This window comes from Myodes glareolus, chromosome 4 (genome assembly GCF_982192425.1).
Source record: "Myodes glareolus chromosome 4, mMyoGla1.1, whole genome shotgun sequence".
NCBI classification, from domain to species: Eukaryota; Metazoa; Chordata; class Mammalia; order Rodentia; family Cricetidae; genus Myodes; species Myodes glareolus.
In genome coordinates this window covers 66,000,505-66,017,604 of record NC_142029.1, presented here as the reverse complement: position 1 = coordinate 66,017,604, position 17,100 = coordinate 66,000,505, and the positions used below count along the sequence as shown (strand labels likewise).

At 37.8% G+C, this 17,100-nt stretch overlaps 1 protein-coding gene and 1 pseudogene across 7 annotated transcripts in view; both read left to right on the top strand.

Moving 5' to 3' along the window:
- Positions 1-17,100, top strand: part of Dock3 (dedicator of cytokinesis 3) — a 389,362-nt gene that overhangs the window by 134,197 nt on the left and 238,065 nt on the right. For all 7 annotated transcript variants that reach the window (XM_085689689.2, XM_085689687.2, XM_085689686.2 and 4 more), the window contains exon 5: positions 10,606-10,702. In XM_085689689.2, coding sequence (XP_085545815.1) covers positions 10,606-10,702 — 97 coding nt within the window. The remainder of the gene's footprint in view (positions 1-10,605; positions 10,703-17,100) is intronic.
- LOC125388642 (RING finger protein 11 pseudogene) lies at positions 1,640-2,068 on the top strand (annotated as a pseudogene).

The window sequence follows — 17,100 nt, the reverse complement described above, 5'->3', positions numbered from 1 at the left end:
TTCACTCCCATGATATTCTTGTACTTAGCATGGTAGTTCCCATGAGTGACACAGTGAGACATTATAAAACTCATAAACATTTTGGAGCCTGTGATTTTCTGATCTGTGCCCACCCTAAGATTTGCTTTATTAAAAAAAATTTTGGGGGTATGCTGTTGACTATGCCATTGTTAGCAAAACCAGAATGCTCCAAAACCCCAGAGTACAGGTTCAGGATACCAAAGAAAAACCAGGAGTGTCAGGGAAGGTGAATATGGCAGGAAGTGACTCATGTTCATGCTCCCAGCACTCAGGAGGCTCAGGCAAGAAGGTCATATCAGTTCTTTGAGGCCAGCTTAGGCTAGATAACAGTTTCCAAGCCCAGCCTGGAATACAGTGTGAGACCTGTCTCAAATTCCAAACAAACATTTTCCTTTCCCTCCCACCTCCCCGCTCTTTAATTTCTTTATTTAGTTACTAACCAAAGCATAGGTATGTTTTCCTTGATGCCCTGTACATTTTCTCTGGAGGCCATCTCTTCTTGCTTCTGTTGTATAATACCTGTGTAATGAAAGTTTTGTATTTTTTCATTGTCAAATTTTTATTTCTCATAAACTCAAGATCTATTAAACCTGGGGTTTCTTTGGTTTCAATTTAGTATTTGGTGTATTTTGGAGTGTTATAAATACATTCCACTTGGTTTATATAATAATGTGTCTACATATTATACTATTTTTGGATCCTAAATACTTTGGTTATACTATAGCTTAAAATAAATAAATTTAGGCTGAGATTAGTATAGTTTGCAGGTCAGGCAGTGATGGCTCATGCCTTTAATCCCAGCACTTGGAAGGCAGAGGCAGATGAATTCTGAGTTTGAGTCCAACCTGGTCTACAGAGTGAGCTTCAGGATATTCAGGACTAGACAGAGAAGTCCTGTCTTGAAAAAGAAAAGGAGAAGAAGAAGAAGAAAAGTATAGATTTCAGTATGTTAGAAATTTTGAAACTTTAAAATAGGAAATATGTAAGTCTCTCACAAATGCCAATGAGTAAAGTAGCTGAACTGAAAAAATGGAGGTTCCAAAGAAATGACATTATACTGTTTATCTTGTGTCTTGTGTGTCATGTCTCTTTCTATAGTCTCAAGGTTAAATCTCTTAACCTTTCATTAATAACACAATCTGTCATATCAGATGAATTATTACCTTAATGTCCCTGTGCAAATCTTTTCTAACATCTTTCTCACTGTTTTTATGTTTCTTTTTACAACATAGCACAGTGTACAGAACCCCTCTTTATATCTGTTTGCCTTGCAAGCATAACCCTGTTTTAGGATCCTCAGTTCTTTTCGTAGATGTCGATCTGATAGAATTTGTAGTAAATCTGTTCATGTACAACAGTTTTAGAATCTGATAGTTTATATTGTGCACCTGTTTTGTTATTAACACTGTTACCTGCGAGCCGGCAGCCTAGCCTTACTCCTCCTTCCCGGGGGCTGTCATGAATGGTCCCCGAGTCCCGGGCCTGCTGTCTTGGATCACACAGTGCTGAGCAAGCTCACATCTGAGTGTGTGAGTAAGCTCACCTCTGAGTGTGTGAGAGACCGGGTCACAGCTTTCTTCTTCTCCCAGATCTCACGCACACATCCCAGCCCCGGAAGATGGGGAACTGCCTCAGATCCCCGACCTCAGATGACATCTCTCTCTTTCACGAGTCTCAGTCTGACAGGGCTAGCTTTGGCGAGAGGACGGAGCCACATCAGGAACAAGTTCATCCAACACCTAGCCAGATTTGGTTATCAACTCGGGTGGTTGAAGAGGAACAAATTAGAATAACTCAAAGAATAGGCCTTATACAACATCTGCCTAAAGGAGTTTATGGCCCTGGAAGAGATGGATCAGAAAAAAGGATCCAAGAGTGTGTGATCTGTTTGATGGACTTTGTTTATGGGACCCAATTCGATTTCTGCCGTGCATACACATCTATCACCTGGACTGTATAGATGACTGGTTGATGAGATCCTTCACGTGCGCCCCCCTGCATGGAGCCTGTTGATGTAGCACTGCTTTCATACTATGAGACTAATTGAGCCAGGTCTCTCATTTGACTTCAAGTGAACCATCACTTTTAATGGTTTTGATCTTTTTTCACTGAGCCCCAAGAGCCAGGGATTAGGAATTAAGATCATGCAGAAAAGTTTTCTAAAAATTTCTGGGTGGCTGTAGATGTTGAGGAAAGTAAGTGATATTTTAGACACTTATGGGGAAAAGTAGAATGGTTGGTATATTTATGTAAAGCCTTGACCCAGTGTTTATAGTTGTTATTAGACCTTGTTCATACTCCTCAACATAGGAATTATGTAAAGTGTTACAGCAATTGTACATGTTTAAATTGTGTGTGTTGAAGATTGGAAAAAAGATAGTTGTTATTTTTCCTAAATGAGATATGTTTCTTCTCCAATCCAAATTTCTTTTCTAAAGTTACTGGCATTTGGGTCAAGGTTTTATTAAAAGCTACATTTTATAACACTGGCACAAAAAAATGGTAGTTTTATGTAGTGGCATTTCAACTGTATTTTAATAAATAAATACTGCCTGAAGAGCTGAGAGTAAAACAGTCCCACTGGTCAGCCTTATAGGCCAGATTATGGTACCACACACCTTTAATCCCAGTAGCCATGACACGCACCTTTAATCCCAGTAGCCACACTAGTTGCCATAGAAACCAGGAGGTGCATGCCTTTAATCATGGTGGTGCACACCTTTAATCCCAGCCCTACAGAGGATTATAGAATGGGAGGAAACTCTCAACTCTCAACACACGGTGTCATTCTGAGATTTTGGGAGACAGGATTGCCATTTAAAAGTGAGGTCAAGGTAATACCCAGTGGCTGGCTGTTTTTTTTTGTTTGTTTGTTTGTTTGTTTTTTGGTTTTTTTTTTTTTTTTTTGCTTTTTGGATCTTCAGGTTGAGCCCCAATTTCTCTCTCTGAGTTTTATTAATTGTGCTTCAGTTTTAAGCTTGTTTACACGGTTCTTCTTTTTCCATTGGAAATTGAATTCATTGACTTAGTCTTTTAAAATAATGTATTATTATCATTGGGGCTGACTCTATGATTGAAAATCAGTTTATTTATAACCTGTTGTAAATGCTGTATTCTGTTTGCAGTTAGGAAATGCAAAATTCAAAGTGATCTCCTAGCTAGTAAGCAAACTGAGATGCACTATTCCTTTTCTATTAAAAATGAGTTGATGTGCTAGCCAGTGCTAGCAAAGTGGATTTGATATCTCCTTCCTTGTGTGTCTTATTGTTTTGGTTGTTAATATGGTAATAACTGAAAGTCAAGTTGATTTAAATATGAATATTCCTGATGTATTGAGCTTTGAACTATGCCACCGTGCTTATGTAAAAATGAAGGTGGGATCATGTGAAACTTAATAAGAAGTAGTTTTTCAGCTGTGACAGTTTTGATTCTCTTACCTGTAACTGCATCTCTTGTTACTGTAGTGTTGAGGTTATTGAAGTTACAGAAACACATTCAGTCTGTTAGGTGTCTGTTAAGTCTTGCTAGGGGACTGACATGAAAAATAAATGTGTTTCATGCTTATGTAGTTAATGTAAGAATACTCCAAGTCTCTAAACTTCTGAAATGTTAGAGGTAGAGATGGTCTAGTAAAGATGCAATGTTTTATCCATTTAAAATGTATTTATTTCTCCTTCTGTTCTCAAGGTAATTTGTTCCTTCAACTCCATGATATTGTAGTTAAAAATGATGTGCAACAGCGGTTTTCACCTAACAAATCAGAAATGATTCTTTTATATTGTGTTGAGTATTTGACTAACACTTTTTTACATTGAAGAGTTACTTGAAGGTTCTTTGTAATTGCTCTATAGAAGAAATTATGTCATAAGTAGTTAATTGACATCCAGCTGAAGCATTCATATGTTGCTTAATTTCCTGATGAACCCCATGATGGAAAGACTTAGAGATTAACTTGAAAAATACTGAAATTAGATTATCAGGTTCTGTTAAATAGTTACATATATCTTGCTTAATTTCTGTTTGTTAATTTATATCTACCTAATTATAAGGTAAATTTGGATGAAAAATGTTATCTCCTTTTTTCTTTAAATCCTCTATCACTGCAACATTCTTTTTTATTAATTAATTTTTTATTTATTTTACTTACCAACCACAGTTTCCCCTCCCTTCTACCCTCCCATTCCCGCCCATCTACCATCCTCAGTCACTTCTCTGTCTCCTTTAGAAAGGGGGCAGCCTTCTGTGGTCGTCAGCAAACCATGACATGCCAAGTTGAAGCAGTACCAAGTTCCTCCCCCTGCATCAAGACTGTGTGAGGCAAGGCTGTATGAGGCAACCCAGCATGGGGGAAACGTTCCCAAAAGCCAGCTTAAGTGCCAGGGACGGCTCCTGATCCCACTGCTAGGAGCCCCACAAACAGACCAAGCTACACAACTGTCACATGCATCTCTGCAACATTCTTAAGACAGTCTATAGTATTAGCTTTCATAATTGTCATTTGTTATTCATTTTCATCAAGTGATTTTAACTTGAAAAAAGTAAAAGATGTCCTCATTTAATATGGTTTTTCTCAAGTATGACATTTATCCTTGATTTTTATTATCTGAAAGCACTATGTCTTGCTGACTAAAAAAAAAAATAAGCCAGTAGACAATAACCTTGTGGTCATACACAGATTAATAGAAATGGGTTGACTCAAGATATAAGAGCTGGAAATATGCCTAAGTCATTGGCCAAGCAGTGCTGTCAGTTTCTGTGTGATTATTTGGGTCTGGGAAGCCGGGAAATGAATGAGCAGTCTCTTGATTACAAAATGACACCACTGTGGGCCAGCTATATCCACATAAAACCTGAGAGAGCTTGGGAAGGAATTCTAGACACAAAAGAATAGAGTTAAGCATGGCTTCTTGGTAGACACATTTTCTTGGGTGGACTGTTTGCTGGCAACCAGAAGATGTGTGACTCCTTTAAGAGGAGACTTCCTGACTCAACATTAGGAACAAAAACTGCATGACTTCTTTAAAAACCAACTTACTGGTTCTTGCTGAGACATATGAATGGCTCTGACTCTTTAGGGAGGTATGCTATGTAGCACTTAAATGGGGTCTGTGAGCAGCATGTTACAAATTGCTTAATGGAGACAGGTGCATCCCTATAACTGGGGAGGAGAACACGGCTCACAGAGCTGACGATAAACAAAACCCCACCATGTTGGACTAGGCAGAGCCAATCCATGCATAGCTGTGTACCAGAGGAGTAGTTCAGCTACCTAGGGTGGGAGAAGGCAGCATACGGGGGACGGGAGTGTTGGCCTGGCCCGGCCCAGCAATGGTGTGGACTCAGGCAATGTGGGTGCCAATTTGTTGGCATACAAAAGAGTTGCACAATGGCCAGGAATGGAGTATAACAAAGGTTTATTTATTAGGAGATAAACTCACAGAAAGGGTAGTGATCCTCAATCCTCTGCATGCACAGGGAGCTGGAACCTAATCCAGCAGCCATGAGACCTTGTCTGCTTTTATGATACATGAGACCACACCCAAAGTGGGCTTGTATCTTAAATGCTATTGGCTGAAGCAGTTTCCACAGCACCCTTAAAACATTCTAATTTTAGAACTTCTGTAGTCATAGTTGGATTGATTGCTATGTGGGATTTGCTAGCTTGATTGCTGACAGGAAAAGTAGATTTATTATGTTTTATTATTTTTTCTCCTTTAAGTAATTCTTTAGTATGAAACCTATGACATTTTTCTTGAGGTTTATTAATGTCTAACTGTATATATTTTAATTAATTAATTTGTTTATTTTTATTTTTGAGACAGGGTTTCTTTGTGTAGCTTTGAAAGCTGTCCTGGAACTTGCTCTGTAGACCAGACTGGCCTCAAACTCAGAGATTGGTTTGCCTCTGCCTCCTGAGTGGTGGGATTAAAGGTGTGTTCCACTACCACCTTGCTAGTAACTGTGCATATTTAAAGTGTACATTGTGAAATGATTATCAGAACCAAGATTATTAATATTTCTGTCACATCACATCATTAAGTTCTTTATGTGTGGCTAAAAAAGAAAGAATACTTTAAAAATCTTTCAGCAAAGTTGAAGTTTATAAAGTATTATTTTCAAATGTAGTAACCATGCCAGCCATTATGTCTCTGGAGTTTATTCATCTATAATTGAAGATCCCCATTTTCTTCATTCTTGGTAAGCCAGCTTTGTGCTTGCTTTTGTTAATTTGTCTTTTTTTTTGGTGCCATGAGTATATTTAATATCTATCTTTCTCTGACTTTATTCTTTTAGCAATATTTTCCAGGTCCTGTATATTGTCACAAATGTTAGGATATTATTCTTTTTATGGCTGAGTAAAATTCTGTTAATATGTATACACTACATTCTCTTTATTCATTTCCTGACCTGTGTGTGTATGTGTGTGTGTGTGTGTGTGTGTGTGTGTGTGTGTGTATGTGAGTGGGGTGGGTGTTTGTGTATATACAAATGCATGTGCATGTGTGTGACTGTGGGGCTAGAGGTCAAACTCTTATATTGCTTCTTAGGAGCAGTAGTTTTATTTACTTGTCTACTTATTCATTCACTCATTCATTCATTTATTTTGTTTTTACATCCCAACCACAGTTTCCCTTTCTTCTTTCCTCCCAGTTCCTTCCCCTTCCACTCTTCCTCCTTCCATCTACTCTTCCTCCTGTTTCTCTGTAGAAAAGTACAGGCCTTCCATGGATATCAACCATCCATGATATATCACATTGCAGTGAGCCTAGGCATCTCTTCTTCTATTAAGGCTGCATGAAGCAATCCAGTAGGAGGAAAGGATCTTAAAAGCAAGCAACAGAGTCAGAGATGGCCTCTGCTCCCATTGTTAGGAGTCTCACAAGAAGATCAAGTTAAACAACTATAACATATATGCAGAGGGCCTAGGTCAGTTCCATGCAGGCTCCCTGGTTGTTGATTTAGTCTCTGTGAGTCTTTATGAGCCCAGTTGAATCTGTGGATTTTCTTGTGGTGTCTTTGACCCCATTGGCGCCTACAATCCTTCTTCCACTTCTTCCATAGGATTCCCAGAGCTCTGCTTAATGTGTGCCGTGGTTCTCTGCATCTGTTTCCATTAGTTGCTGGATGAAACCTCTCTGATGACAGTTGGGTTAGGCACCAATCTATGAGTATAGCAGACTAATATTAGGAATTATCCCAGGTCTCCTATAACAGCAAGACCTGAATATTTCAATGCAGCTGTCTACCTTATTTTTTAAGACAAGGTCTCTCATTGAGACCAAGGGTTCACCAATTAGGCAAGGCTGACAGGACAGCATGCTCTGGATCCATCTGTGTCTGCTTCCCCCAACTCCACATTTAGCTTTTTGAGTTCTAGGATCAAGCTTAGGTTTTCATGCTGTGTGGCAAGTACTTTACTGACTGAGCCATTTTATTAGCCACTTGACAAACTTCATTATTTTTTAATCTTTCCTATTATGAAGAATGTATCACTGAACTGAGAAGAGTAAATATTTTTGAGATGGTGATTTAATTTCCTTTAGATCATATCAGAAAGCAAATTGTTAAGTCATCTGGTGATTCATTTTTAGTTTTTAAAGAACTCTTTTGTTTTCCATAATTACTATAACTAATTACATTTCTACCAGCAAGTATAAAAGGACACTACTTTTTCCACATCTTTATTATTACTTCTTACCTTTTGGCTATTTGATATAACTTCCTAAAAGGTGTAAGATAATATCTCATTGTGGTTTTGATTAAAGTTTTTGTATTATTGACTTGAATATCTTTGAATGCATCTGTTTATCTGTCTTGTGTATTTTTTTGAGAAATGTGTTCATTTCCATTAAGTATCTTTTTCAATGCTATTAAAATATAATTTTGTGTAAAGCATTAGATCTCCTATACTCTATGAAAATACTGTACCATCAAGTTATATTCTCAACCATTGTAAGTGATATTTTCAAAATTTATTTTTGCACAGTTAAATGCTAATTATAAAAATGGTACTGTTATGCTGATTTTGTCTCTTGCCTCTGCCTCTCGAGTGCGGGGATTAAAGGTGTGTGCCATCACCACCTGGCCTATTAAACTTAATTTAAAAAAAAAAAAGCTTTTCTCTTTTACATACCAATCCCAGTTCCCACATCTTTCCCTCCTCCCACTCCCCTCAACTTCTCCCCATCCCAGCCCCCATCCATTCCTCAGAGAGGGTAAGGATTCCTTCCCAAGGGGAATCAACAAAGTCTTTTGGAACATCACTGTGAGGCATGACCAAGGACCTCCCCCTATATCAAGGCTGAACAAGGTGTCTCTAGAAAAAGAGTCGACTTCAAAATGCCAGTTCAAGCACTAGGGATAAATCCTGGTCCCACTGTCAGTGGTTCCACAGTCTGTCCAAGCCACACAACTGTCACCCACATTCAGAAGACCTAGTTTGGCCCTATGTAGGTTCCCCTGCTATCAGTCAAGAGTCAGTGAGCTCTCATTAGCTCAGGTCAGCTGTTTCTATCCCTTTGCTCATATTATCGCTCCTCCCTCTCTTGGATTTTTCTCCTGAAGCTCAACCTGGTGCTTAACTGTGGATCTTTGCATCTGCTTCCATCAGTTGCTGGATGAAGGTTCTATGATGACAGTTAAGGTAGTCATGATGACAGTTAAGGTAGTCATTAACTTGATTGCAGGGGAAGGTCAGTTCAGGCACACTTTCCATTTTTGCTTAGGGTCTTAGCTGGGGTCATTCTTGTGGATTCCTGAGAATTTCCCTAGTGTCAGATTTCTTGCTAGCCCCATAAAGGCTTCCTCAATCAAGCTATCACTTTCCTTGCTCCCCATCTCTGTCCTTCCCCCATCTCAACCATCCTGTTCCCTCATGTTCTCCTCCTCCTTCTCCCCTCCCCTTCTGCCCCTCTCCCCCACACTCCCAAATTTCTCAGGAGTTCGTGTCTAATTCTCCTTCCCATGTCTCACAGAGCTTATTTTAATTTTTATGTGTTGAAGATCAAATTCAGGCCCATTTATGTACTAAACACTCCGCCACTGAGTCACACTTCTAGTCCCTGAGTTTCTCATTTGTGTATCAGCTCCCTTATTTCATTGACTTGCTTGTTTTTTAAAATCTATGTTACAGTTATCATTAAAATTTAAAGTAAAACAGACTTTTCTTATTGCCTATATATAGTAGAATTAACAGGCACATCTCATGCTTGACTTATTTAGGCCTTCCTTGCAGGTCCTGAATGAACACAGTACTGTTAAATTACATTTCCTGCAGAAGAAGTTTTGGGACCTAATCTCTACTTAAGATTATGTGTTCAAATGGCAGCTAAATACATCCTATAGTTTTGAACTTAATTCATTAATGTCATAACCTGCTACAACATTTAATCATGGTCATATAGTCTCTGTGGTCCTTTAGCTTTAGATATAATAGGAAGCTACTTAGTCTAATAAGAAAATGCCCTCTATTCAGCAGGATATATATCTGATGGCATGTTACCTTCATATGAATGGGTCTAGCCTTTCACTCCATCTCTTATGACATTTGAATCACCCACACAAATCCAACTCTTGTTTTCTATTTTAGGTAATTGAAATTTCTTAGCATAATCATTTTGAATTATTTTTCTGAAATTCATAAAACTTCATTTATTTGATATTGATTATTAGCATGTTATTTTATTACTTCAGTTGTATCATTTAAATTTTGTGTTTGTATTCCTTGGAACTTTCCATTTCTGTCTTCCCATTTGAATGTAAAAGTCACCGTATCCAGTCTTATCTGCCTAGAAGAATGACATCATTAAGCACTGTGCTAGGGACTTTGAATCCTTTCAGATCTTCTAGCGTAGGGTATGAGCTACTTTGTATTACAGAAGTTCTTTTTTAATTTCCTAAGTATCTTAGTAGGTTTCTGTTGCTGTGAAGATACACCATGACCATGGCAACTCTCATAAGGAAAACATTTAATTGAGGTGACAGCTTACAGTTTCAGAGATTCAGTTCATCATTATCATGGCAAGGAACATGGTAGCAAGCAGTGGATGTCGTACTGGAGCAATATCTGAGAGGCCTACATCTTCCAGGCATCAGGAAGTCAATAGCACTGGATGTTACTCTGAGCATAGGAAACCTCAAAGCCTCCCCCAAGTGTGATGCACTTCAACAAGGCCATACCCACACCAACAAAGCCATACCTCCTAATAATGCCACTCCTGATGAGATTATGGGGGCTAATTATATTGAAGCTATCACACTAAGCAAGAGTTTTGTAGTTATGGTTTTTCTAAAGAAAATAAACAATGATTTAAGATGATGCTAAAAAACAAAAACTACAATGTTTTCAAATGTAGCTTTTCTAAAAACAATTGGAAATTATATAACAAAACCAAATATTTTTACATTAATTTATTCCAGTTACAGCATTGTAGACTGTCACTATACAAAGGTGTCTAAGCAGTTATCTGTGTTTCTCTTTATGTTTTCTTGATTATAAATTTTGAGTTTAGGACATTAAAACTTTCAGGTGCCATCTAAAATTTTATCTAAGATAATGTGACTGTGGTTGATTTTGGTTTCTAGGCAGTATGAAACTGTGGTGCCACTTGAAGATTCTATTGTGACAGAAGTTACAGCAACTCTACAGGAATGGGCCAGTCTATGGAAACAGCTTTATGTGGTACGTAGTTCACAACTCTACAGGAATGGGCCAGTCTATCTTTAGAAACAGCTGTATGTGGTATGTAGTTCATGCGAATTTAATGAATAGTAAAGTTCTATTTACCAAGAAAGAAGAAAGTCTGCCCTTGGTGCCAGTCTCTCAGTTTGAAATTTTAAAATATTACCAGTTGGGTTCAACCACTGAGGCACTTTGCCTGAGCTAATGGGAGCTCACCAACTACAGCTGGACTGGGAATGAACAAGCATGGGATCAAACTGGTCCCTCTGAATGTGGTTGACAGTTGGGGCAGACTGAGGGGCCAATGACAATGGCACTGTACTTTGTCTTTGTCTCTACTGCATGTACTGGCTTTTTGGGATCCTATTCTCTTTGGATGTATACCTTGCTCAGCATAAATATAGTGGGGAGGGCCTTGGACTTTTCACAAGGCAAAGTGCCTTACCCTCTCTTAGGATTAGTGGGGGGTTAGGTGGGAGGGTATGTGGAGGGAATGGGAGGAGGAGAGGGAGTGGGAATTTGGATTGGTATTTTTTTTAAGTAATAAAAAAATATTACCAGTTTCTAAATGAATGTTCTGATTATCAGTTGGAATGTAGCAAACTGAATTTTTTGAGCCTAAGCAGAACACATTTTTCATTTATTAAGACATGTGGCACCTTTACCCTGATATGATCATTAGAATTTAAGTTCCATAATCATGAATCTTATCTGTTTCATAAGTTGCATGTTCGTATATACTTTTATAAACAAGTATTTACTGAATGATTAAAAAACCTTGAGAATGTCCTTTTATTGTCTATCATCCTAATAGTGGTTTAGGCCAAGAAATTGTATTAATGGTTTCTTGCACTATTTAGAAGAATGTATCATATGTAGCACTTTGTTAGTCTGACAATTAACTGAAAATTTATTAGAAACTTACATTAGTTGCTTGACATCTCTGTGACAAGACAACTTAAAAGAGAGACAGATTTCAGTAAAGGGAGATTGTAGCACTTTGCGTTCATGGTCCCCTTTGCTCCATTGCATGTGGGCCTGAGCATAGTAATGCATCCTGTCAGAAAGAATGTAATGGATGAAAACGGCAGATTACAGGAAAAAAGAAGCTGATTGGAAAGTGTGGAAAACAAGATACACTACTCAAAGGCACTCCTCCGATGACTTACTTCTTCAGTCAGGCCCATTTCTCTAGCTTTATTATCCTACAGTGGGTAATCTATTAAGTGAACCAGAGCTTCTCATGATCCTCTTAACTCTCAATGAGTAGAATCACCAGTAAGGAACCAGGCTTTCAGTACTTTGGCCTTTAGGGATAACAAAATTCAAAATAAATAAAAACAATAGTTTAACCATTTAGACACTGAGTAGAGAATAAGATGGGCATAGTTATACATTAGAAATAAGCAGCAGAATTTGAATTCTGAGCAAGATGAGCCAAACACAACCCATTTTAGGTTTGAATTCTAGCAAGATGGAGTAAGCACATTTGTCTTTAGCACTGTTTTGGGTTTAGTTATGTCTTCTCCATATCCTTGCTGATATTTTTGTTGTTGTTTGCTGATAATAGCATTACAGCAGAGACTCCTGGACAGAACAAATAAACCATGTACCAGAAGACTACAGAAGATAGAGTAAAGAAGGGAAGGGAGTTGCTAGGGTTATCAAAATTGTAACTCACAAGGAACAACTTGACAGAGTGGACAATAAAACCTAAAATATTTGCCTTGTGAATCACCATGGTAAATGGAAAAGATAAAACTATAGGCTAGAAAAAAATTTCAAAGCACACATCCATAAAAAGAGATGTATTTAAGAGATTTGAAACATTCTCTAAACTGAAAATAATGAAATTATTTAATGATATAATTGCCAAAAAATACAAAAGAGACTTTATTAAGAAGTGTATGTGGATATCCAGTAATCAAATGAATATTTTCCTTGTCATTAACCATTAAAATAATATAAAACTAAGCTGTAGTAAAATACACAACTATTTTTGAATAATGAAATAAAAAATACTGCTAATACCAAGTCTTGGCATAGATGTTGCTCAGGTTCTCTTCTGTTGCTGATGAGAATGTAAAATGATACAGGGATTTGGAAAATTTTTATATTTTCTTATAATATCAAACATGGATTTAATAAATGACCCAGATTTGTATATTTGCCCTAAGAATTGAAAACTTAATTTACATAAAAACCAATTCGTGAATGCTCATAAAATATTTTTTAGGCACAAAACTGGTAAAACACCAAATATTTTAACAGTGGGAAATAAAGGTTTTTTTCTAGAAACACTGATTATCAGTCATAATTAGGTTGTTTTTGAAAGAGGAAAAAGATAACTTTATGTGTGATTTCAGATGAGTTTATAGCATTTCTGTTTGTTTATTTTGATACAATAGAAAACTAAAAGAAATTAATGAATGGTACTTTTCAGCAATCTGAATTGATCTCAAGGACATAATAAAATGGGTTTCATTCATGTAAGGAGGTTATTTGGACAATATCATACATACATACACACATACATATATACATAAAAAGTTATTTGAGAACTTTCACTTGTAGAAAATACCTGATTGTTTTTCTGTCAGAACAAAATTGTCAGCCAGTTGTGATGGCACACACCTTTAATTCCAACATCCTGGAGGCAGAGACGGGTGAACTTGTGAGTTTGAGGTCAGTCTGGTCTATATAGTAGACAGCTATATATTCTAGGAAAGCTAGAGCTGTATGGCGAAACCCTGTCTTGAAAACAAACACCCTAAAAACTGTAAGCTCATTTGAAGCCACATAAAAGTTATCTTTTTCCTTTTTTTCCTAAAACAATCTAATCATGACTGATTGTCAGTATTGCCAGAAAAGGCCTTTGTTTCCCAGAACTAGTTTTATACTTAATTGTAAAGAGTCACCATTGTCCATGCTAGGATTTGAAACTATTTCCATCACTATTTTGATGCAAGATACGCTAAGAAGCTGAAGTATTTCTGACTACTGTTAAATCAGTTAAGTAAAATTCATAGTGCAAAAAATTAAAAGAATTTATGAAATGTATAGTTATATCATGTTTATACATTTTTTTTTGCTTATTTTATTTTGAGACAGGGTTTATCTGTAGCTTTGGAGCCTGTCCTGGAACTAACTCTTGTAGACCGGGCTGGCCTCGAACTCACAAAGATCTGCCTGCCTCTGCTTCCCGAGTGCTGGAATTAAAGCCATGTGCCACCACTGCCCGGCTATGTTTATATATTTTATATGTATTTTTCTGACTAATAAGATATGATCCTTTGTTGATTTGTGTGGTGTGTGTGTGTGTGTGTGTGTGTGTATGTGTATGTGTATTTAGTTAGGGTCTTACTATCTAGCCCAGTCTGTCCTGGAACTTACTAGTAGTGCTGCTTGACTCTAAACTTCTGATTTTCCTGCCTCTGTCTTATGTTGGGATATAAGAACAATTCTTGTATCCCTTGTCTAAAACATGGGCTTCTCATCAGTACTAATGTCTATAAGCTAACAAATTTCAAAGTTTCTAAGGTGAGAATTTTGAAAGTCTATAAATGGGCAATTGGAATGATGTTGACTAGGTCTTTTCCTACTTGATGCCTTGATTTTCCAATACTGTGTTTTTCTGTGAAACAGAATGTACTTTCATGATCAGTTAATGACCAGTCAATTCTGTAGACATAATCTTATTGCTCCAGTTACTTCATCAGTTGTAACCATTCATGCATTCCATGAGTGTGGGGATAAGGTATTATGTGAGTCCATGGATAGTGATACTGGAAGAATGATTATTGAAGAAGACAAATCTATGTCTCTATCTAGAATATATGCCTACTCAATAAAATTGGATCTGTATTCCCTTATCATCAAAAGTTCAATTTAATCTGCTTTTCACTAGATTCCCAAGAGAAATAATGTCTTACTAAGGTTTCAGTACTGGTGTTTGCTGTTAGATTCAACACTCAGTAACATTAGTCATACCACCTTCAATAAAGAGAAATCAGTGTTGCTGAAGTTATAGGTGGTTTATGTCTCTGCCTCCCTGACCACCTTGCTGTGGTCTTATTGAGCAAGCACTAGGATAGATAAGGAGAAAAGGATTCTTTGTACTCATAAGATGAGTCATTTTTTTTATCAATATTGTAGTAACTATCTTAGTAGGACTTTGACTATCTTCATGTTAATGTTGCTTTACAGAGAAAGTTATGCACATCCCTTTTACCCTGTATTTCCTTTACTGGTCTTCATTCATCTTTCTAGTCTCCTTACCACCCAGCAAAACTAGTGTGTTTCTGATTATCTGATTCTGATTAAGGCGAAGAATATGGTCAAACAACCTAAGATAAATCCAGAGCTTAGGAGGCTGAGGCAGGAAGACTGCCAATAAAGGATAAATGGGGAGACATGAGAATAGGGCAGGACTAAGTTACCCAGTAAATTAAAATTGCACATTAAATAATGGAAATATAGTAGTGAAGAAGATAGGTTTTTATAATTTTTATTCATTTACCAACCATAGTTCCCCCTTCTTCCCTTCCCTTTTTTCCCTCCCCTTCACTTGCTCCCCATCTCCCACACGCCATCCACTCCTCAGAGAGGAGGGTAAAGCCTCTCATGGGTAGTCAACAAAGACTCTGACACATCAAGTTGAGGCAAGACCAAGCCCTCCTCTCTGCATTAAGGTTGAGCAAGGTATCCCACCATAGGGAATGGGTTCCAAAAACCCAGTTCCTGCACCAGGGATAAATTCTGGTCCCACTGCCAAGGGCCCCACAAACAGACCAAGCCACACATGTCACCTACATGAAGAGGTCTAGTTCTGTCCCATGCAGGCTCCTCAGCTGTCAGTCCAGAGTCCATGAGCTCCCACTAGCTTGGGTCAGCTGTCTCTGTGGGCTTCTCCATCATGATCTTCACCTCCCCCCATCCCATATAACCCCTCCTCCCTCTCTTTGACAGTACTCTGGAAGCTTGGTCCAATGCCTGGCTGTGGATCTCTTCTCTGCATTTGCTCCCATTGCTTACTGGATTAATGTTCTATGATGGCAATTAGGGTAGTCATCACTCTGATTACAGGAGAAGGCCAATTCAGAGAGATCTGTACCATAGACAGAGATAGTTTCTGTAAGAAGTAAGGAGTCCCTGATCCATGCACAGGAACCAGGTTTATTTCTGTGCCATCTGTGGGTTGTGGTCCTGTACAGTTCCTTTCTGAGGTGGGCTACATGTGCTGTTCTGCTTTGTACAGCCCAGTGTGTGGGCAGGTTTCAAGTGATGGTCCTGTTTCTGCATGGACCCTCAAATGGATGCCTTATAGGTATGGTGCCTTTATTTATATGTCACACACTAAGTTTATGGCCTAGGCTAGATTTCTACCTTGTAGAATACACTATAACTTTCTGATTTTGTGTTCTTTTATGTAGAGATGTTCTGTAGGTCATATCTCACTTGTTCTGTCCTGTGACACCTGTTCTGTGTTTCCAGAACTAGCTCTGAAGGTAATTATCTTTGTCTCTAGAGCTACCTATAGTTGCTGACTGTCCAAGGAGGGACCTTTTAAAAATGGCTATCCACTCCATGATTGAATGCTGAGAGGGTTTTCCCAGAATTCTCCTCTCCTCTGCCATGCCTCTGGAAGCTTTTGGGTCACTTCTCTCCCCTTCCCTTTTTTCCTCTTTGAATTATATGTCACTAAGAGTATAGTGCAGATTTTCTGAGGTTCCAACTTTCTCACAAGCAGCAGTTCTGATCCTCTGCAGTTTTGCTTGCCTTAGCACTGGAAGGAGACATTTTCTAATCGGGGTTGAGCTTTTTAGAATGACCTTGGATGCTTCTGTCCTGTTTTCTAACGTTTCTTTGCTATTGAAACTAGTGAATTTCTTCTGTCATCCACCTCATAGTTGTTTTCCAACTGTCTACAGTATATTTCTCAGATACTCTAGCTAAAGGTTGTGATACATCATCTTTCACATTTGTGTCTTAAAAAGTATACTGGATTCCACATTAGAGAAAACATGCAGTATTTTTATTTTCTATAATATAACTTTCTATTCCATCCAATTTTTAGAAAATGCTATTTCATTCTTGCTGGTTGCTTAATAGACTGTCATTGTGTATGTATGTATTTGAAATGTGTATCTATACACCACATTTTCTTTATCCTTCCATCTAATGGTAGGTATCTAGGCTGCTAATTCAGAACTTGGCTGTTGTGAGTAGACCACGATAGACATACATATGCATTTATCCTATCATATGCTGCTTTAGAATGTTTTGAGTAAATACCTAGTTGTGGTATAACTGGATCATATAGTGCTATTTTTAGTTTTGTGAGGAATCTCTATATTGCTGTCTTGTAGTAGTGGCCAAACACTTTTGGTCTTCATGCA